The sequence below is a fragment of the Seriola aureovittata genome, chromosome 23, assembly GCF_021018895.1.
Source record: "Seriola aureovittata isolate HTS-2021-v1 ecotype China chromosome 23, ASM2101889v1, whole genome shotgun sequence".
In the NCBI taxonomy this organism is placed as follows: Eukaryota; Metazoa; Chordata; class Actinopteri; order Carangiformes; family Carangidae; genus Seriola; species Seriola aureovittata.
In genome coordinates, this window is record NC_079386.1 from 12867918 (window position 1) to 12889419 (window position 21502).

At 40.9% G+C, this 21502-nt stretch overlaps 3 protein-coding genes across 4 annotated transcripts; all 3 read right to left on the reverse strand.

The window, feature by feature from the left end:
* Nucleotides 1-2228: 2228 nt before the first annotated feature.
* Nucleotides 2229-5219, reverse strand: LOC130164506 (uncharacterized). Its single transcript, XM_056369288.1, has 5 exons — nt 4193-5219; nt 3515-4064; nt 3228-3328; nt 2866-3021; nt 2229-2704 (listed from the first exon to the last, which is right to left on the reverse strand). Exons 2-5 carry the CDS (start codon nt 4035-4037, stop codon nt 2249-2251), a joined length of 1236 nt encoding a protein of 411 aa, XP_056225263.1. The 5' UTR covers nt 4038-4064; nt 4193-5219; the 3' UTR covers nt 2229-2248.
* A 1265-nt stretch (nt 5220-6484) lies between these two features.
* On the reverse strand, nt 6485-11251 carry LOC130164505 (ciliated left-right organizer metallopeptidase). Of its 2 annotated transcripts, none has more exons than XM_056369284.1 (9): nt 11086-11251; nt 9610-9970; nt 9408-9501; nt 8711-8762; nt 8454-8603; nt 7724-7849; nt 7463-7547; nt 6771-7200; nt 6485-6606 (listed from the first exon to the last, which is right to left on the reverse strand). In XM_056369284.1, exons 1-9 carry the CDS (start codon nt 11131-11133, stop codon nt 6603-6605), a joined length of 1350 nt encoding a protein of 449 aa, XP_056225259.1. In that variant the 5' UTR covers nt 11134-11251; the 3' UTR covers nt 6485-6602. The 2 variants fall into 2 exon arrangements, with proteins under 2 accessions (XP_056225259.1, XP_056225262.1); XM_056369287.1 differs by having other exon boundaries at nt 9610-10130; nt 11086-11169.
* Nucleotides 11252-11345: 94 nt separating this feature from the next.
* Nucleotides 11346-21046, reverse strand: lrp10 (low density lipoprotein receptor-related protein 10). Its single transcript, XM_056369283.1, has 10 exons — nt 20965-21046; nt 19168-19338; nt 18966-18998; nt 18517-18661; nt 17867-18060; nt 17089-17690; nt 16532-16968; nt 15154-15348; nt 14520-14649; nt 11346-13319 (listed from the first exon to the last, which is right to left on the reverse strand). The coding sequence occupies exons 2-10, from the start codon at nt 19214-19216 to the stop codon at nt 12681-12683; spliced, it is 2424 nt and encodes an 807-aa protein (XP_056225258.1). The 5' UTR covers nt 19217-19338; nt 20965-21046; the 3' UTR covers nt 11346-12680.
* Nucleotides 21047-21502: the final 456 nt, after the last annotated feature.

The following is a 21502-nucleotide window of genomic DNA, read 5'->3' on the forward strand; positions in this document are numbered from 1 at the left end:
ATGGTGGCGCTACAATTAAGAGTCAAAATTGTAAAAAAAAAAAAAAAAAAAAAAAATTTGAAAGGAAGCCCCCGCCACACAGAGATTCCCTTCAGAGAGTCTTCAAATGTACCTCTAAGCTACAGGTCAATATTTGTTACAAAAACTCTGTGATAAAAGCGGCTAACATTATGGATTCTGAGCTAATTAGAATTACATTAAAAACATTAAAATGAATAGAACTTTTCGAATTTCTACTTTATCAAAACCAAATCTGATAGACAGCCTTGGGCGACAGAGAGGCACATCTCCTTTACAAATGAGCAAGATCGGTCGAAAAACGACCAAAATGGGCGAGGCTTAGCTAATATTGGTCATAACTTATAAACCATTTGTTCGATCATCATAAGATTTGCTGGATATCTTCAGGTTGTTATGGGGAGGAGGCCTAGTAGGCTTCTCTCAGTTGAGCGAAAAACGGTTAGAAACCACAAATTGCCGCTTGCAGCTATAATTTTGAATTTTGAAATGATTTGCCATGATTATACATAAATGTTTCTAATTAATAACCATGCAAGCTTGTCTGGTGTGGTTACCCCCCAGGTAAGATATACCTGCTGTCAGACCGGGTTAATGGCGTACAGACATTTCTGCAGTTTACATGCATTTGACAAAACTCTCCTCCCAGCAGCTGATATCAAGTACCATGGCTTGTTGAACCAAGGAGAAGTGTGCTGCAGGTGCTGTTCATGACCAAAGGCTTCAGAGAGGCTGTGGAAAGGTTTGTTACAAAACTGTTTGGCCATGTTTGTTTTTATCCGTGTACATTTTATTGAGGCTGCACGGTTCTATCACTCATGGACCCCCTGTCTGAATTCTGTTCAGGTACACGTGTGGAAACCCTGACACTGAGCATATCAACAGTCATCTTAAAGACTTGTTTGATGACATAAAGGAACGAACAGCATACACCTACAACATCACAAATAATCTGGGCATCAACAGTGGTAGGCTTCTGTAAAGTGTCCTTGAGTGCTGTGAAAGGCGCTGCCAAATAAAATGTATTATTATTATTATTATTACAGTATGTGATAACTAGTGGAAGTAGCTACTTGAAACATGTTAAAAGACCAAACCACCTTTGTGAAAATGTGATTATTAATTAGTTTACTTTTTAGTTACATGTAGAGCAGCTTAAAGTAGCATCTGTTTTCAGCATTTGTTAATGTACATCCGATACCATACTGTAACCAGTGCAATGGCAAAAATTATGCTATTGTTGTGAGTTATCCGGAAACATTTTTCTGATGTGTGCACATAAACTCTCAGGCCTCTAATTTCAAGGGGATAAACTGGTGGAAATAGCAAATAACACCATGGCTGCGTGCGTTCTCCCGCTGTGCTGGTCCACAGCATGGGTCTGGATGTGGCAATAGTGATGTGATTTGCACACAGAGTTGGAATTGTTAAATAAATAATTGAGACTACTGGCTCTCAGTGGCAAACAGAAAAAGAATAGGTAAAGTTATGTTAAATTGTGCAGCACATATACATGGTCCATACCACCATACAACTACAGGCCTCATTTATAATGATAGCAGGTGGATCTCACAGTGATGCAACAGTTAACACTGTCTTAAAATCTTTTTCATGTTTGTGTTTTTTTTTTTACAGTTATTTACTGTAGTAAACAGATGTAAAAATAAAAATAAAAATAAAAAAATAATAGGCCTTAGTAAGCCCCTCATTTGCTATTTATTCTAATATTGTGTTAATTTTAGTACAGTGGAATGAATGAATGAATGAATAACATGTATATACTGTATTATAATCTGTACAATCTAAAGTTATGGAATTGTGTAAAATGATATGAATATGTTATTAAATGTGACGTAACAATCATGTAATGCAATATTCACATAATGAGAAAACTGTTGTCGACCAGTTTTCCAGGATGTGATCTTTTAATCACTCAACAAATCCTCTGCACATCTCAGATGTTATTTATATAAATAGATATAAATAAATGAAATAAACTATTAATAATTATATTGTTAATAATCATTGATAAATTAGCGATACAATAAATGTATAAATTTGTAATATTTATTATCATATGTTTTATTAAATTATATTATTAATAATTAAATGTATAAATAAAATAAATGTAGATTACATTTGTATTGTAATGAATTACATACATTAAACACAGTAATGGTGCACTTGTACTACTTGAGAAAAGACACATCTAAAGAAATAGTTGTTTACTTTATTCCTTCTTCCACACAGGTATAGAGGTCTGTCTGGGGGCAACACCACTGGAGCATGGTATGTAATAACTACTTGTCTTCAAACACTCTACTGACAGCTTCAGGCACACAAAACAAAACTCCTTCCTACATTGGGTACAAACAACATTTTTACATTTTATTCTGTCATGCTCCAACAGTGAGCCACAGGTGGGACAGGCTCGGATGGAGGGACAGCCAGTGACCCCTCTCACAGACTGAAAGATGATATCTAAACAGTTTTTCAGTGTTTTCAGTGGTTCGTTGCAGCAGCCATCGTTTTCACAGCGGTCTGAGCGTGGAGCCGGACCCTTCCACTCCCTCAAACACTGCCAGCAGAACTCATAGGCCCGTCCTTTGTCTGCTGTGCACACTGCGCAGCGGACGCTCAGATTAGAGGTTTCCTTTCTCACCACAGAAGTGCTGCATCCAGGACACTGTGATGTGGAAGGAGGTGAAGGACGAGGGAAAACAGAGAGAGGTTTTTTTTCATTTAATTTCCATTTTATTTTCCATTTTATTAGCATGCAGAACAAATTTGTCGTGAAAAGGTTTCCACATACAGCTAATAAATATATAGTTTTAATGAGACACTTACTAATTTGGCATCAAAGTGATGCTTAATAGCATTGGAAGCCGAGGTTTCTTCAAAGTACTCCATTTCTTCAGATGTCAGAAGAGCCATTTTACGAACCTCTGAGTAAGGCCACTCAACATCACAACCACTTTGGCCACATGTGAATCTGCTTTTACCCTTTATTAAAATATGGAAAAGTAATTTATTCATTAGTAGCCTATCAGAAGTTGGAAACGAGCCACCAAACACTATAGGCTACACATTTTTAACCCTTTACAGTGACAGCCACTCTCTAGGACTGCAATCAGCCAACATCACAAATCATCCATCTCAAAAATAGAATTATAAAATGAAGGTCATACCATTCATTAGGAACAGCCTACCTCATCCAGTAACCTGCGGCACCACTTGGTCAGAGACATTGGAGTGACAGCGTGACCACAGGACATCAGAGCTCTGCGAGACTTGAAACCTTCACACAGAACTGAGGAAAAACACACGCGCACACACACACACACACACACACACAAATAATACACTACGTTATAGTACAACATTAAATGCGTATATACCTATTGTTAAAAAAAAGTTCACAGTAATCCATATGTAGGCTAATTTATAATAATTCATGTCACTTCTTTGGAAACTGCAAAAACACTCTGTTACTTACAGTCGAACTCGTCCTCTCTGTCCACAAATGTAAGTGTCGAGTCTCGAGGGTCATAACACTTCTCAGTCTGACACTTCTCCTGCTCAGCCTGACTCTTCAGCTCAGCCTGACTCTTCAGCTCAGCCTGACTCTTCAGCTCAGCCAGACTCTTCAGCTCAGCCAGACGCTTCAGCTCAGCCAGACGCTTCAGCACAGCCTGACTCTTCAGCTCAGCCTGACTCTTCAGCTCAGCCAGACTCTTCAGCTCAGCCAGACGCTTCAGCACAGCCTGACTCTTCAGCTCAGCCTGACTCTTCAGCTCAGCCAGACTCTTCAGCTCAGCCAGACTCTTCAGCTCAGCCAGACGCTTCAGCACAGCCTGACTCTTCAGCTCAGCCAGACTCAGCAGCTCAAGCAGACTCTTCAGCTCAGCCAGACTCTTCGGCTCAGCCTGACGCCTCGGCTCAGCCTGACTCTTCGGCTCAGCCTGATTCTTTGGCTCAGCCTGACTCCACTCCTGCTCAGTCGACACATTGGAGCCCATCTTAACGTCGCTGTATTTTGATTTCCCCTGTGAAATATCGACAAACAGCAGCAGGATGTATAACATTTGTAAATTCCAACTCAAACTATGAAATACAATTCTGATTTTTAAATGAAAGTCAAATCAGGACAGAGGAAACAACATTAATTAATTACCTTGAGTTTTCAGATTCGCACTTGAAAGACGCTCCTGAAAACGACGAGAAATGTGGTCTGAGAAGATCATCCGCAGATCTTCCACCGTACTTTGCCGAGGGAGGTGGAGGCTGGGGGTGGGGTGGGGGGGTCCAGCGGATTTCCCCTGAAATCCCCTGCACCATCTACTAGCAGACTATTTTCCGTTCCTTTCGCTTTCACTGTCATCGGCGATTATATATAAATATAATGGGTCTATTAATGATTCTCATCAGATCATGGTCATTTTCCTTTAATATTTAAAGATAATTATTAGATAATTATTATTACATAATTATTGTACTGTGGACGTGACCCAGCTAAAACTGTTTATCAACTTGTTTTCTGCCCCCACACATAATGATTATGATCATACATACAAGAACATCTCGTACTGTGTTTTTCACTGCAGAGATTTGATTTTCACTTTCAATCTGAGCCACACGTTTCTCAGAAATCACATGATTGCAGGACATAAGTTCGCTGTTGTTTACCACTGCCATGGTGTAGATATTTGATTTTCACTTTCAATCTCTGCCACACGTTTCCAGAAATTCCCATGAGAACAATATCTACCCAAAAAGGTCAGCTACCTTATTTTTTAGCTCCTTCATGCGTTTCAAAACAAACAAAGAAAAAAAAAATCACACGCCCAATGACACAGAAAAAAACATGCTCTCAGTTCAGGCTCAGTTTTTTTGTAGCTATGACACATGAATGTCAGATGAAAATAAATATCATCTTTCTTCAATCTGTTAGTTTTAAATTGACCATTTCTTTTGTTTATTAGTTGGTTTGTTTGGCCATGTTTTCTCATTATGCTCTTTGAGTATAATCATTATGTGTGAGGCAGTTTTAGCTAAGTCAGGTTCACAGTAAATAATATTTATGACTTAACTCTATCTCCTATTAAATAAAACCTCACATAAAAAAATACAGTTTGAATGAATTATTTTTCACATTAAAATGATCATATATACGTGAAATATTTTACACAGGGGGAAAAAGCCATCAAAGTTACAGTTTAGCTGTAAGTCTCTCAACACTTTAGGTTTTTAAAGGTTCCTGTGATCCTCTGGGACAGTGTGGATCCTGATCCTGCAGGAGCCACATTTCCTGTAAAACACCATGAGTGCAGCCAGGAGACACACAGCAGCAGTGAAGCAGAGCGCTGTGGCTACAGTGATCTGTGTAGGAGGTCTGAGCGGAGACCAGGTCCCATCCTGGACTGAAGTCAACGTCTCATAGGGGTCACTGAACAGAAATCAGTTAGGTTAGTATGAGTTACAGGTTATTGTAAACCAAGAGGGGGCTTTTTAAAATCATACTTGCCTTGTGTAAGAAGCTGGAAATGTACTGACATCATCTGAGGGAGGAGTAATGTCAGAGTACAGGCATAACCTCCTGTCAGGGCACAAGACTAAACCCTGAAATCCTTTTATCTGGGAAGTAAAAACAGCAAAGAAAAATTAATGATGATTAAATGTCAAATGAAAACTTTGGTAGGTTCTATTATATACATACCTACATCTATTAACAAACCCCACTGATTTCCAGCTTTCTATAGTCACACGTTGGGGTCATGTTACCTGAATTGTGCCTCCTGCTGGACAGTCCACCCACTCAGAGCCAGTGACCTGGATTTGGAACCTGTTTGGTCCAGTACACCTGTGTCTGTAACAGCGGCCCTCCACTGAGCTGTTAACCTCAAGAAACTGACTCTGGTTGTAAAAGAAAGGCAGGAGGAGTAAGAAAGAAATAATGTTTAACAAAGGACAGAGTTCAGAAAACACAGGCGACATGCATTCACCTACAAGCACAGGCACCTGTCTGGTCAGGTTAGAGAAGAAGCAACGGCTGTTGAAGCCCAAAATCTCCCCGCTCCAGTCGTCTTCAGCTGACTGCCCGCTGTTTTCCTTTTTCCAACATTCACTCTGAAGGACAAGAGGAGGACAAAGAGTCAAAACATGGTGTCGCAATGGCAATAAAAAGCACATGTTACAAACACATGTATAAAACACAGATATTACTGCTTTACAAAATTGTAAATCTACAAGTCCAGATAAAATCTGGGTGATAATGTTTGGTGAAGATGATTTTTCAAGAGAGGAAATGTAACTTACTGCATTCTGGAGGGGTTTAAACACTCCACATCCCTCCAGGTATGGATCCGTCTGGCACTCCCCCTTGTGGAGGTGAAGAAAATGACACCCACGTCCACTGACAGAAAAAAATAATGGAAAAATTAGTGCTGGAAATATCATATGAAAAGGAGAGAAAGTGACCTGTAATCCAGAGGAAAACAAACATACAGCTTTAAACGTACCTGCCGGTGCAGAAAAAGGAGGAGGAGTTGTCTTGGCAGGTTGACAGGGAACCAAACGTGGCTCCTTCACCTACAGAAACACACATTCTGAGAGGTCAGGCTGTTTTGTAGTTATAATTAAACTGTAGCTGCTGCATGTCTAATATTCTCCTTGTAATATCTTTGCAAACACTAGTTTTATTAAAGCATTATTATTATAATCAAGCAGATTTTCCATAACACACAACCCCTTACTGTCGCCCCAGACCAGACTCTGTGCCTGGCTCAGGTTGACCGTGTACCAGCCCGTGTCCTGTAATGCAGCTAAAGTGACCGGGTCGATCCGGACTGTGGTCCAGTCCTCCAGCACCGCTGCCATGATGGACCCCCTCAGGACCCGGGACTCCCAGTGAGAGGACACTCTGCCTGAAGGTGCATCCTGAGGGAGGAAGGCACGGCAGGTAGGTAGCTGGAAGTTTGACACAGGTGAGGAAAGCTGTTGTTGTAAGTGTTGGGAGACTTTGTTGAACTCTCAGTACCAGGTTCTCCAGCGGTCCTCCCAGCTCAGGGTCAGTTGATGCCAGGTGCTTCTGCAGGGCTGAGATGACAGATGGGGTGTAGATCCTCATCTGGCCCGATCCGTCAGAGTGAATCACTTTCCCCCGAGGTGAACATCCAGCACCCACTGCAGCACAAATCAGAGGAAACTCTCTGAGCATCTAATCCTTTTTTTGTACTTTTATTTCTCTGATTGTATTTTCTTCAAGAGCTGAAAAGTTTTAATCTTTATTTCCCTTTAATAGTACTTTATTCGCTTTATTCATTCAATCACTTTTCACTAATTTCAGCTGCCTTTTTTAATATATCTTAAGCTACTTGTTTTATTTCGCACCCACTGCAGTATGTTTATATAGTGATATAAAGTTGTCAAACGTGGGTTTAAAAACCTTGAGGAGAGGAGGAACAGTCTTTCCAGGTGTGGAAGAGATCTTTAGAGAACCCGAGTGTGTGGAACAGCTCGTGGATCACAGTCTGGAAAATAGATTATTCATTATAATCTGTACTTTTTCTTCCTGCTTCCCATATTCCCACAGTAGCATCATTTATTTTATTTGGTGTTTTCAGTCATATTTAAGACAAATTTTAAACAGAAACTGCATATAATTAAAACCTTCAGGTAGCAGAGTTATTAATATAATAAATCATACCTGTACTGTAGCGTGGTGGTTGTATGTGGCTGCTGTTAATTTGTCCCTGCAGATGACCACCACCCCAGCCACAGGTCGCCCATGGGTGTCTGCCTGGCAGCGGACAGCGTAGGCCAACACATTAGGCTGGGTTCACAGAAAGAGTAAATATAGAATTAAAAAAAAAAAAAAGGTAAAGCAGTGAATGATAATAAAACAGCTGCAGTAGAGATTCATGAGTAGAGATCCCCGTACAAAGCAGGACACACAACTTTTCACCTTGAGTTCATAAAGTTTAGTGTTGCAATGCACCGTTTTTTATTTCAATATACAAAGCATGTTTTATTTCTCTTTCAGTTTTCAGTCATTAATGAAGGAAAGTTTAAATATTTGCTGTTGAAATAATCTGATGTGTAATTTCATCCCAGGAAATTTCTGCAATGTATAGACACAACTACATTTTATGTTTTAATGCAGCATCAAAATCAAAGCACAGTGTGTTGAAGATGTAAATAAAATCAAAAAGACAATAAAAATCTAGAGGTGATTGCAGTAAAGGCTGCCTGTTGTTCTCTCATTTTTATAGTTTCTCTCTGTTTTATTGTGAAACACCTTGTTACTTCCTTTAGAAAAGTGCTGTCTGAACATATTTTATCATTCATTGAAAACCTTTTAACTACTTCATATACAACACTTGTGGATATGTTGTACAGTAATGTCAAAGACCTCAGTGTTGTCAGTGGGTCTTCACCTCTGCTCTACACTTGTCAGTGGACTGTATGTGGAGGTACAGCAGGAAGTCGGTGTCAGGGAGTCCAGCACCTTCAGGTCTGAGAACAGTCCTGCGAGGCGAATCAGGCTCCGGGTAAATATCACATCCAGCCAGGTGATCATCTGGGATCTGTTGATGATAGACATGATAAACACACTCCATACGTTTTTGTACTTCTTTTTTTTTTTTTTAGCTCACCAAAGGAATAAAATAAAATCAGTCAGACCGATACTTACTGTCACATCCAGGCAGGTCTCATTCCTGTAGTTGCTGTTGGCTCGACCACACCTGAAGGAAGAAAACGAACTCTTTATATCTATTTCATGACATATCTCCTTAAGTTAATAGTTTCAGTGGAAAACATGTTGATCCACTAAAAACTACTAATCATTATTAAATGTATTTTACAGAGTATTACAGTGCAGATGTTTGCACTAATCCGCTTTACTTTATTCTCAAAAGTGATGAGGGTGACTGCTCATCAACTATAAGACATCAGTTTGTTTAAATTGCCAAACCTCTAATTCTGGTGATTTTTTTATGCCGTAACATTAATAGATTTATATAATCTTTTATAATTTGGAGAAAATCATTTTAGTTTCATTAAAGAAATAAAAGTATGAGCGCTTCACAACAAGGAGGCCCTGGGTTCAAATCCAGAAACAGCCACCTGAGGCCTTTCTGTGTGGAGTGAGTCATGTTGTGGTGAATGAATAAAGCGCACATGCAGAGAAATGAACTGTCAACAACCTAAAACAAACATAAATCTATTTTTCAATGGTTTGTAAACTATGAATGGAAAGAATTTTAAAGATAAGCAGTTGAACATCTGGTCGAAGGAGTGTGTTTGAAGGATTAGTGCTGACAACACACACTAACACAATCACACACACACACACACACACACACACACACACACACGCACACACACACCTGTTGTAGTTGGTAGTTCTTGAATTGCTCCAGAGAAACTTGCAGTATTTGTTGATGTCTCTGCTGAGCAGCAAAGGACCCGGTGCTCTGTTCACTGTTAAGGTCAATAGTTGATATACATTAGTGTCTGTATATGAGTGAGTGAGTGAGTGAGTGAGTGAGTGAGTGAGTGAGTGAGTGAGTGAGTGAGTGAGTGAGTCACCTGATAATAAAGAAGACACCATCCTCACAGCCTCTTCCAATGCTGACATCATTCTGTCTTTCTCAGCGTCTGATAGGTTGCTGCTCTCTCTTGGAATCCAGGTGTGGATCCTGATTGGCTGTGGAGAAGCAGGAGTGGGCGATGTGTAGAGGCCACGCAGAGGTGACATCCTCCGCCCTCGATGACTGGTGTATTGCCCTGTCGGAGGTCTGAGTCTGGGCTTGTTGGGTGGGCTGTCTGGATGCATGGGCGCAGGTCTAACCTCATCAACCTGAGCTTGAACCTCATCAAAGATGCACCTCTGCAGGGCTCCAGGGAGCTCAACCACCACCAGTACCGCCAACATCCCCACCCAGAGTCTCTGGGATGGAGGTAAAACCAAAATTACAGCTGTAACCTATTTAAAAGTCACATGAGGACGATGGTGAACTGTTTCACATGTTGTCTGAGGCAGGAAGTGAGGTCTCTCCTGACTGTTGCGGATCCCACCTAGTTAATCTTTATGATAGAGAAGAGGTGCCCTTATAACAATAAAAAATAAGATAACATTACTCTACTATTTTAATTTATATACTGAGATGTAAAATAGTGTAAGGTTCCAAATTCACTCTATATTCAATATTTCATGATTAAAAGGAATTTAACCCTCAGGTTTTATTGACCTGAAAGTAGATGACTCTACATTTAATTAAAAAGCAATACATTTTAAGATCAGTGTATTTTAATTTTACTATTTTTACAACAATACATGAATTAGTAACTGAGTACTGTGAATCCGTTGATTGCACCACCAGAATTTTATCCCTAGCAGCGTGGAAAGATCTTTGCAACAGTATTTACAGAAAATACAACAGTTAACTGAATGAATTAAATAAACGTGTTGTAGAAACGTTAACTCATGACTTTAGTATTCCTAAAATCCTCTGAGTTCAAAGTTGAGTTTGCCAAACTCAACAGAAAATATGGAACCATTGAAAATGAAGAAAAAAAGCTCAATCTCTTATACCCAAGTCGTGTTACATTAGTCTGTTTAGCTTTCTTGTTTACTGGCCTATTTTAAAATCACATTTTAAATATCATGCATTAGCTTAAATGGTTCACATACATGTAGCATATCATGTCAAATTAGTTTTCTTTTTTCCCCCAATGAGAAAAAATGCATATATATGTTAGACCTTGGATAGATTATCAGGTCACTTTAAGGTAGATATAATGTACTGGACTCACAGCATGATGCCCACTTTTTTACAAACATTAAAATATACATTAAAGAAAACACACAAAGTTATTTATTTTTATCATAATCTCCCAGACTAGATCAAAGATTATTGTGGTATGTTTTTAACCATGTGGTCCAACTCTGCAGTAAGAAACTAGGATAGCATGTAGAGCAATGTAGAGCGAAACTCACCTCCAACAATCACTTTCCTACAGCATGAACCTATCACTAACATTAAATGCAGCCATTAGAATTACCTTGTTGTTCGATGCAACATCTCTCCATGTAGTCTCAGTGTTCAGCATTCACCTTTTATCCTGTGCCCCCGAGTGACGATCTCAACTTCTGCCTTCTTTCCAGGAAAACCTCTGAAGAGCTCTTTCAGGAGTCTGTGTGAATTTCGACACCACGTTTGAATACAAAGCACAAAGCAACAACTCTTTCAACTCCGTTACTGAGGTGTCAGCAGTCCCTCATGCACTTCACTTACCAAAATGTCAACACAGTACACGAAACCTAAAAGTGCAAATCGTTTAATCTGAGCCACATTTTTACTTATATACAGTGAAGTTGACCCTAATAAATCATAAAATCACTTTTTCTCTTATTTACCTCATTACACTGCAAAATTTAAAACTTCTGGCTACTCCACATTGACCCTAATACATTCAACAAAGCAAGAAAAAAAAAAACAACTGAAGAGAAAAAGGATAAGTAACTTGCTGAAATAAAAACACCATAAAATGTACAACAATACAAATGGCACACCACGAGTCTGTTGTGTCAAAACGTGACAGAATGCGATCACTTCCCCTCAGGGGCTGAAGATTCAAGTTGAGGTTATTTTGTGATTTCGGGGCCCCTTTCACCACTAGGGCACCTCATCTTCCTGTTCAGACACACACACACATACACATACACACACACATACACATCCTAAAATCAGGCACCAAAGAGATTGTCTTTTGACACATTTGCTTTTTGTAGATTACATACATTCACTTAGGAAGTGTACACGTGTGTGTACTTAAACACGCGATTATGTTGCAATTATTGTGCACTAAAACAGGGGACCCAAAGAGTTATTGCCAGCTTGCAGAGTAGACATGCATCTCTTTTCATGTTTTATAGTAAAGTCACTGACGTGTGGATGCGTGCTGTGATGTAAGGAAAACGTGCCTCTGTGTGTTACGTGTGCAGTGTGGGAATCTCAGGAATCATCTCAATCACCTCCAGCAATCTACAGAAAACTCCTCAAAAGGCACTTAAATAGGGGAAATTATTTTTTCTATAATATCTGTGATATAACATGAGACTGGATGCAAGTGGCAGGAGTATGTCGGGACAATCCACGTCTACAAACATACTCCACTGTCTATGTAAGACTAAAATGCAAATGCATTCACACAGTTGCAGTCATACAAACACAATAGTTTCCATCATAAAAACTCTAATCATTCAATCTGACAGTAGCCTGCCTCAGTATCTGGATAGGGAAGATTCTTCTGTGCAAAAGTTTACCTTCAATGTGCAGCCCAGCATTAATTAAGTGCACAACCAATACTCACCTACACTTACTCTCCAACATACATCAGCCATGCTTTTCGTCTAAAACGTGTACTTTCTTAAGGAAGTCTCTAGAAATGGTCAAATACTTGATTCCATAAGTCAACAAATCCAAATCAAAGCAATTTCAAAAAGGCACCAGACTTGCACAGTGAGGGTGAGTCTCGCTGTGGGCCGCTCCTGTGCTGAAGTTCAAACAAATGTGGAAAGACTGGGTTTCAGTTATTAGCAGGTAAAGGAAATAAAGAAGAGGTGGTGTGGGTTACTGGGCGGGTGAGGAAATCATTCAGGTGAGCATGGGCACATCATCCTCTGAAGTGTTGTCTTCGGACAGGGGGATAAGCAGCACCTCGTCATCTGAAGAGGACGAGGAGAAAGAAGGGGAGGCGGAGAGGGGCATGGAGTTGGTCGAGGAGGAAGAGGGCGAGGCTCTGAAGAGGGAGATACTCAGGCCCAGCGTGTGGAAGATGGAGGCCAGAGAGGGGCTGCTCGGGGGGACGGTGACAGGAGGAGACTGTGGGGTGGCCGGGGGTGGAGCTGGGGGAGCGTACGGAGGTGGAGGTGGGGAAGCGACAGGTGGCGGAGATGACACTTCCTGCTGCTGGTGCTGCTGCTGATGCTGCTGCTCTGACTGAGCCAACAGGCCAAGTTTCTGAGGCACCGGCCGGTTGACCGCCTCCACAGCCGACGAGGAGCTCGTGGGAGTGGAGTGAGCTGGTTCCTGACCGGAGGGAGCGGCGTCTGACTGCTGCTGGCTTGAGCTTGATGCCTGAGTCGGCCTGGAGGGAGGTCTGGGGATTAGACCCCACCTCCTCATGCGGCGAACAGCCCGGCGGACAAATCGGGGTCTGCGTCTGCGATGTGGAGAGCTGGCGGCATCCTGGCGGAGGAGCTGGAGAATTCCCCTCAGAGAAAGTGACGAGGTCTGGCGTGAAGGAAGACGTACAGAAAGAGAGAGTGGAAAAGAGCAAATCATTCAAAACACCTTCTACAACTTGATTTCCTACAATGGTATTAAAATCAAACTAGTAAGTTTCTTATGAACAAAACACTGATTCAAGTTCAAGTCGGGAGCTCGGGCATATCCCATCAGACATCACACGCTTTGGTTTATACAGTTAATCCCTCCTCCTCGATCACCCTGGCTGTCCTCCCTGGCTAATAATAAAGCACTTTAATGTGAACTTGCACGGTGACAGCACATTAGTGTTTACCTTAACACTCTTCCTTTGTCAGCTCAAAGCCTGCTGCCGGGGATTAATAAGACTAAAGTGGAGCACATGACTTTAAGACCGATGACACAAGGGCGCCTGTCGGCTGTATTATTCTCAGTGCGGCTGAAGAGTCAAAGAATGTGCAACTCAGCAATGTGGCCTCTTTTCCCATGAATAAATATATTATTAGTGCCTGCCATCTTCAGTTTGTAAGACAGTGTTTTCATTCTCTCTCCTTTCTTTCAAACTTTAGAGCATCAAATTAATTTGTAATGGTCTTTTGAGGCTCAAGGGGAGGTCTAAGGAATTAACACAGCTTACTTAAGGGGTTTGATTTCTAGTGTGGCATGCTTTCACATTACTGTCAGGTGCTTTAAATTTAAGTGCCCAACAAATAGGCCTTTGTCAGGATTAACAACTACATACTGACATTAAAGATGCAAAACAAGACTCAAATCCAGCTTGCATGTACATGAACTAAGGAGTGCAATATATCACAGTGGACCAAATATAGGAAAACCCTGATTTTTACAACACAGGTTTTTGGAAAAATACTTAGAAATAGGAGACACTTTCCAGTTAGTCCTGCAAGGAGATCTTTTATTTACCTTTGACCACCACAATCTAAATCGGTTCATCCTTGAGTCCAAGTGAATGTTTGTACCAAATTTGAAGAAATTCCCTGAAGGCGTTACTGAGGTATCGCATCCACGCGAATGGGACAGACAGACAGTCAAAACCAATCAGAACAGAGCTGCAAACCATCATGGCGTTACTAAGATATTGTGTTCACGAGAAGAGAACAGAGCAGTTATGATCTGAAACGGTGATTATTGCTTTATCTGCCACAAAAAAAGCTCATGTTCATCCTGTAAGCAGCTGTTTATCCCAGTGATGCTCTTCTCTCTCACCTCGTTGGGATTTTCTGTGGGGAAGTCCTCCACTGGGGGGATGATGCCCTGGGCAATCAGCTGACCGTAGGACGGAGGAGCCTGCTGCTGGATCAGCTCTGCTTCCTGGCGGCTGATTGGAGCAAACAGGCTGCAAGAAAACAGACACATTAAGATGCGTTCGCTCACACAGACTACCAGCATGTTTTAGTTTTTGTTGTGGAGGCTCTAGAGACAAACTGCACGTGGGAAGCCGACTGTTTACAACAGCAGACTGGTAGTTTAAGTGTCTTATCAAAAACAGTGAGTACGATGTGTACTGGCTGTGCTGTGGGAGGTTCTGAGGTGTTTGAGAGGCGCTGTCTGGTAGTGTTGGCAGCAACTGAAGGTAGCGGTTAGGAAAACAACGTCTGCCTCTTGTGACTCACTATGTCAGATTATCAACACAAAACCTGGCTGAAGTAGTCATGAAAAAGCTCATTATGCTTGTTTAAAAAGAACCAAAATAATCTCCGAAGGCTACAATATCTGGAAAGCAAACATGTCAGCTGAACAGTGAAATGACTAAAGGAATACAGCATAAACTGCAGAAGAGGTAGTATTAGAAAATGAAGACATATGCTTGTAATTGAGATAAGATGTACAAAACAGTTACCTGTATTCCCGTGTCCTGAGCGAGTACAGTTTGCAGGTGCAGCCCATGGCGATCACCAGCAGGAGCCCGCAGACCAGGCTGCCAACCGTTGCCGCGGTGATGACCTTGCGGGGCAGGATGACGGTGCAGTTGAGCTCGTCTGTGCCGTCCTTACAGTCCACCTGGCCGTCACAGCGCCAGCTCTCAAACACACACCTGCAGACAGCACAATGGGCCCGTTTGTGTGTTAGAGTATGCAGGAATATTATGAGTGAGAGATTCTGTTCCACATCCTGAGGCCTGGGGGGATAACCCGAAATAAAACTAAAGAGATTGTGAACCATGATTATGGCACAAAGCAGATACTGTAATAGTGTATTAGAATGTGTAAGTGTTATTATGGATAAAGTATTTTAATAGCTAATGTAAGGGCTGTCAATTCCATACACTGTTAATTTCAACAATTCACCATGAATCAAATCTTGTTCACAATGTAGTGTTGAACCTCTTTAGCCGAGATGATGTCTGTTATCTGTCAACATGTTTGGTTGTTTTTGTTATAAAGTACAGTTTTTTGTATTATACATGCTGTGGAGTAACCACTCTAGATTGGCCACAGCACTCCTTTTTTCCATTCTCAAGTTTAAAGTCACACTTTTATTACGCTGAATGCAACAATAAATTGAAAACGGGCACATATTGCACAATCTCAGGCCCTTCTTTTCATCTATTGAATATTGACTGAATCATCACACACTGTAACATACTGAATTTATGTTATGGTTTGTTTGTTTTTTTACTCATTACGCTCCCAGAAAATGTAAGTTTTACTTAAGTGCAACACAAAATAAACCTCATACTTCAGGAAAATGCAATCAAACTCTCACATGTTCAGGTTTCTGCTCACACCCTCTGATTCACACTTATGCAATAACTAAGACACACCTAGCACTTAACTAACCTGACCACAATGAAGACACGCACCATTTGACAAAAACAGACTAATAGTAGCTTAACAGCTACTAAATCGACCTTTGAGAGAGACTGTTTTGTTAACTCCTGTTTTCAAGGTCGAGAATAAGCTTTAAATATCAACTTTTAACAGCTAGAGGTGAAAAGGCCTAGAGATTAAAGGTTTGAACATCTATAGCTCCATGGCAACTGAGCAAAATCAATCTGCAGAAGTCATTTGATATGGTCAAAGAATAACTAATATATGGACCTGGAGGTGAGATTGTTTCATTAATTGTTATTTCCAAGATCAAGAATGAACTCTAATCTTTCATTTTAGCTCATGCAAGAGCAGAGAAAATTGGGGAACAGCAATTAGACAGCTGTCCTTTCCAATCAGATAACCAGGTTTTCAGTCTGTAGGAAAACACACACAGGCAAAACACACCTGTCACTGTCGCAATGAAAGGTCCCCGGCTGGCACACGGTGCAGTCCCTCTCGTCGCTGCCATCAGCGCAGTACAGCTGGTAGTTGCATCTCTCTGTGACTGGGTAACACACCGGCCTGCCAGCGAAGTGACTGGATGCCACTGCCCTCTGTCCTGCCACTCCACAGGCAAACTGGTTCGGACTGCAGCCTCTGCATCCCTCCTCATCTTTCCCCGTCTCAGGACAGTCCCATTTCCCATCGCAGCGTTGCTCTTGGGTGAAGCAACCTCCTGATGTTCCCCCACACCGGCCTTCCCACGGAGGGCAGTAGCTCCCAACGTGGAATGTGGCGTTGAACCCACTTCCCTCTGAGCCGGGAAGTGTCTCGTACGTCATCGACAATAGGCCAGTATGAGATTCCACTTGTACTGATTTATAATTGGAGGCGCTGGTGACCTGTCAAAACGCAGGAAAGGAACATCACGTTACCATAGAGTTTGTTTCACAATACTTAAAAAAAAAAGAAAAAAAGGATTGTTTGGACTGGAAATGTCTGAATAAATTAAGTTAACTCACAATTTTTATAATGTCTCCGTTGCCTTCCTTTCTGTTGTAGATGGTGAGTCTATCACCGGGCCCCAGCACCAGCTGCTGCAGGTCCAGTCTGAGTGGCCTGGAATCCTGAGGGTCCAGAGTCCAGACACAGTACAGAGCAGGACCCCGAATGGCTGGAGGGGAGAAGGTCCCGTAAAAGGTCTGGAGGAGGCCTCCACAAGGCCACTCAATGGGAGTGGGTGTCACAGCCAGCTCCTTATGAGTCTGTGGCTGCTCTTGATCCACCTGGGCCTCGTCCTCCTCCCTCTCCTTCAGCAGATCCCACAGATCAGACTCAGTATCTATCTCAGCTGACCTATCTGGGCTCTGTGTTTTATCTGCGGCCTTACGCCTCTCTGAGTCATAGTTTTTCTCTGTATACATTTCCCTTTCTGTCTCTTCTGCCAGTGTGATGTCATGTTTTGGGGGTTCTGGGGTTTCCACATCTGCATTGCAGTCCCGCTCATCGGTGCCAAGGCCAGGACCTTCAGCAAGACACTCCACCTGGCCATTACAGCGCCAGGACAGGGGAAGGCAACGCCCCCCCAGGCATTCAAAAGACGTCTCTGGGCAATCACCCGAGTCTGAATGTGTAGAAACAGAAGGGGATAAAAAGGAATAAAGATCTTTTGACAAGAACAAGAACTTGCAGCAGAAACGCTGAGACATTTGTTTCCTTGACAAGTTTCAAGAAGGCAGCACTTAGCAAATGCTCAAACGAAAGATTGTTCAAGAAAATAAAATCCCCATGCCATCATACCTCTGGCATAGCTCAACAGAAACGATGACACAGGGAACAGATGTGGGAGGAAGTGGTGCATCACTGTAATATTTCCCCCTGGGAATTCCATGGGCGGTGGCAGCTTGGAGCCACAAAGGACAACCGGCTCACCGCCAGCTGACGATTTAATTGACACCCATTCCTTCCTACACCGTGCTGAAAACTGGGAAAAGCTGAAAAAAAATATTTGAAATGAAGCACCAGCCTTACTTAAAGAGAAAGTGCAACATATAAATTGTCAACTGTCTGAAATGCTGGCATATAATTTATAGTATTTGTATTTTTATATAACCTTTGCATCAGACCTTCCTACCTGATTAGTTTATCCTTAAAACTTTCTCAATTAATTTTTACTGACTGATTTTTCCAGAAGATTTTATTCATATTGCCAACTTCTAAACCAGCCATAATACATTACATCCTAACTACAGAAAATGATCAGGCAAGCTCAAGCTCTATTCATTAATTATAGAAAGACAATCAATATAGTGCACAACCAGTCTGCAAATGTTCACATGATATTCACCTCAATTAAGTATATAATTATCCTGGGGAATACTCCATATCTGATTAACTCTGATAGCAATATCGTGTGTATCTGGTATTTGAAATTCCCTCAGCAGCCTTACCTGAGAACGACGGGTTCTCCTTCCAAACCCTTGATGACCCAGCAGTCATAGGTCGAGCCGAAGCGGTAGGACCAGCTGTGGTAAGCAGAACTCCTGATCTCTCCCACTTTGCCGTCTAAGACTTGAAGGGAATGCCCACAGCGGGCTGAGACAAAGAAGCAATGGTTCGGAAGTCAAAATGTGTTTGAATCTTCAAGTGTTATTTTATGGTAAAAAACCCATAAGCCTCTCCTAACACCTATTTTCAAACTACAGTTGGAAATAGTTCAGAGAAATAGTTAAGCAAGTGAAAGTTCTGTTAAATATGATCTGCTCAGGCTGCTTTTATCATCACTATGACACATTGTAGGTTATAGGAAAGTATGAAACGAGAAAGTGACATTGAAAAATCCTTTCCTGACATCCATAGACACAATATGAGATTGAGTGCCGAGTAATTGTCTCCTTACCAGAGGCGAGGGCAGACTCAAAACGGCTGCATGCTGCAGAGGAAACAAGCAAAAACAGAACAAGTCAGGCCAGTGTTTAATCACCACGGCTGACAGAGATCATAAATGTGAAAACATGACCTTTGCCTCATGAACATTTAAAGTAGGCCCCTTAGAGAGATACACACAAGGGCAGAGATGTACAGTATGTGTATCCACTCACCTATTATGGTGAAAACCAGGAGGGCACAAAGGTTGTAAGTGACTGTCATTGTGGTAATGCTTCTCCTCTAAAAAGTTGGAAATTATAAAAAGAACTGAAGACTAAAAAAAGGGTAAAAAGAAAATGTCAGAGAGGCGCCATCTTAGCAGGTTTTGTTCAGGAAGACTTCACCTGCAAAGTGAAAGACAAGAAGATGAATGAAAGATGTGTTTGATCTAGTTGTCAAAAACTAATCGAACTTTGGGCCTCGTAATATTATCACTCCATGACTTATATCAATTATAGATATGTCGGCTAACACATACATCAGAACAGTGAGTTAACAACAGTCTTGTTTGATAGAATTTGATAGTTACGTTTAAGCTGAAAAAATCGTTGCTTTAAAAAGGAAACAAACAAAATCACAATATCTCTTTCTAACATCCTCACCACCCCCTGCATCAAAAAACACAACAGATGATACCATAGACATGAAAAAAACATCTAAGGTGGCTTTGGCTTCTCTCCACCTTTATACACCGGTGGAAAACAATTACTCCATTAATAGATTAGTCAAAATACAGATAATTAAGCTGCAACAATTTTGATAGTTGATAACCTGTATTAAGTAAGTTTTCAGTAAAAATGCCAATAATTCTTCTTCAGCTTCTCAAATGTAAATATTTGCTGATGTCTTAGTCTTACTAAATATCTTTGGGTTTCGAACCATCGGTTGAACAAAGTGAAGCAGCTTGAACATGTTAACCCGAGCTGTGGGAATTCATATCAGGCTTTTTTTTTTCACATTTTGCATAACAAATGATTAGAAAATAATCAGAAGATTAACCAATAAGAAAAACAATTGTTAGTTTGAAAGTACCAATATCAACTGTTAGACCTCTACATAAGAATAACACTTTAATACTTTTATTCATATATTTTAATTAGTCTTTCTTACTTTATTTCATCATAATTCAAATAAATGACCTAAACTCTATTTTGTAAATTTCACTAGTGGTCTCCCTCCTTCCTCCTTTTTAGGAGCAATTGATTTCAGTTGAAATAAAAGTTGATTTTCCACCTATTTCGATTATCTGCTCCTACGTTATACATTACAAAGACATACTTATTAGCCTGATGAGAAAATATAAAATGAGGTAGTTAACCCAGGAGCAATTGTTGTAGCCAAACACAAGTAAGTACTGCAATATGAGTGGCTCATAATTACGATTTTAACAATTCAATAACGTTATATATCCGGGCAAGAAGTTACCGTACGAGTAGGTTCTTGAATGCTGAGGTTATTTTGATCTCCAACACAATGTTTACACGCCCACACATAACACAACACAACGATTTCCTTCCCATAAGCCTCTCAACAATGACGCCAGGACCGCCACCATTTCCGTGATAAAAATAAACAGTTTAAGAGTCTTTCTATTATTCCTACTGAAGTGAAACCACAAATATTTCCAGTTCAGCTCGATTAATACCTCATGATGTCCCTTTCGAGTTTAGACTATGTCCTGAGATAACGCTGCGAGTTAGTTTCGGTTTGGAGCAGGAGGAGGGAGCAGCTGCTCGCCTTCTTTAGAGGTTTAACAGCTAGCTTCCTGGCAAGCTAACCGCTAACACCCTGCCATCTCTCTTCGTCTGTTCGCTTCTTCTAGGCCCCGACACCGCAAGAAAACGGCTTCGAACACGATACTTGGTAGTTTAGTGACCAAATAAATCATAACATGTAGGTCACACGCGGTAAAAGGATAATAAAACGGTTTAAAAAGGGGGAGAGAGAGGGAGAGGAGCCGAGTACGTTACCATGTCAGTCGGCCTTTCTTGTTGACAAGTTCTGAGCGACTTCCGTATATTTTAGCTCATGACACGAGGGGCGGGGCTTGTGATGTCAAATTGTTTTTCTTTCTCTCATTCATAAAAATGTTCCTTCAAATCAAATGTTTTAGACTTAATCTTAATTAATCCTCCTTATTTTAAACACTACAAGTTCGTGTATTAATACAGGCCGCGGGTAATATCTAAAAGGAGTCTAAAAAGTGAAATGTTTATTTCTTAACACAAGGTGTCAGTGTCATACATCACTTTTAATTCACAAAAATGCAACAAGGCCTTCCAGGACTTCTCTCACAGAGTAAGTACATTTACTTTCAAGTACTGTGTTTCTTTATTTTGAATACAGTATTTTCATTTTATGTAAATTTATACTTAAATTTCTGTAACAATAGAAGAAATATTCAGATTCTTCACTTAAATATCCCAATCAGACATGTTTTAAGACATATAACAGCAGTGTGGGAAATTTAATCATGCACTGTGCTGAAGTATTTGTAAGTAATTAAGC

Coding starts and splice junctions, on each gene's coding strand:
- lrp10 (XM_056369283.1), bottom strand. CDS start 19,216: ATGACAGTCACTTACAACCTTTGTGCCCTCCTGGTTTTCACCATAATA. Junction 18,061..18,516: donor GGAGAACCCGTCGTTCTCAG/GTAAGGCTGCTG, acceptor ATTTTTTTTCAG/CTTTTCCCAGTTTTCAGCAC. Junction 13,320..14,519: donor CCACAGAAAATCCCAACGAG/GTGAGAGAGAAG, acceptor CCTTCACGCCAG/ACCTCGTCACTTTCTCTGAG.
- LOC130164505 (XM_056369284.1), bottom strand. CDS start 11,133: ATGCTGAACACTGAGACTACATGGAGAGATGTTGCATCGAACAACAAG. Junction 7,850..8,453: donor CTGACAAGTGTAGAGCAGAG/GTGAAGACCCAC, acceptor CTGTGAACCCAG/CCTAATGTGTTGGCCTACGC. Junction 7,548..7,723: donor ACCACCACGCTACAGTACAG/GTATGATTTATT, acceptor TCTATTTTCCAG/ACTGTGATCCACGAGCTGTT.
- LOC130164506 (XM_056369288.1), bottom strand. CDS start 4,037: ATGGGCTCCAATGTGTCGACTGAGCAGGAGTGGAGTCAGGCTGAGCCA. Junction 3,022..3,227: donor GCCGCAGGTTACTGGATGAG/GTAGGCTGTTCC, acceptor ATTTTAATAAAG/GGTAAAAGCAGATTCACATG. Junction 2,705..2,865: donor ATCACTTTGATGCCAAATTA/GTAAGTGTCTCA, acceptor TCCACATCACAG/TGTCCTGGATGCAGCACTTC.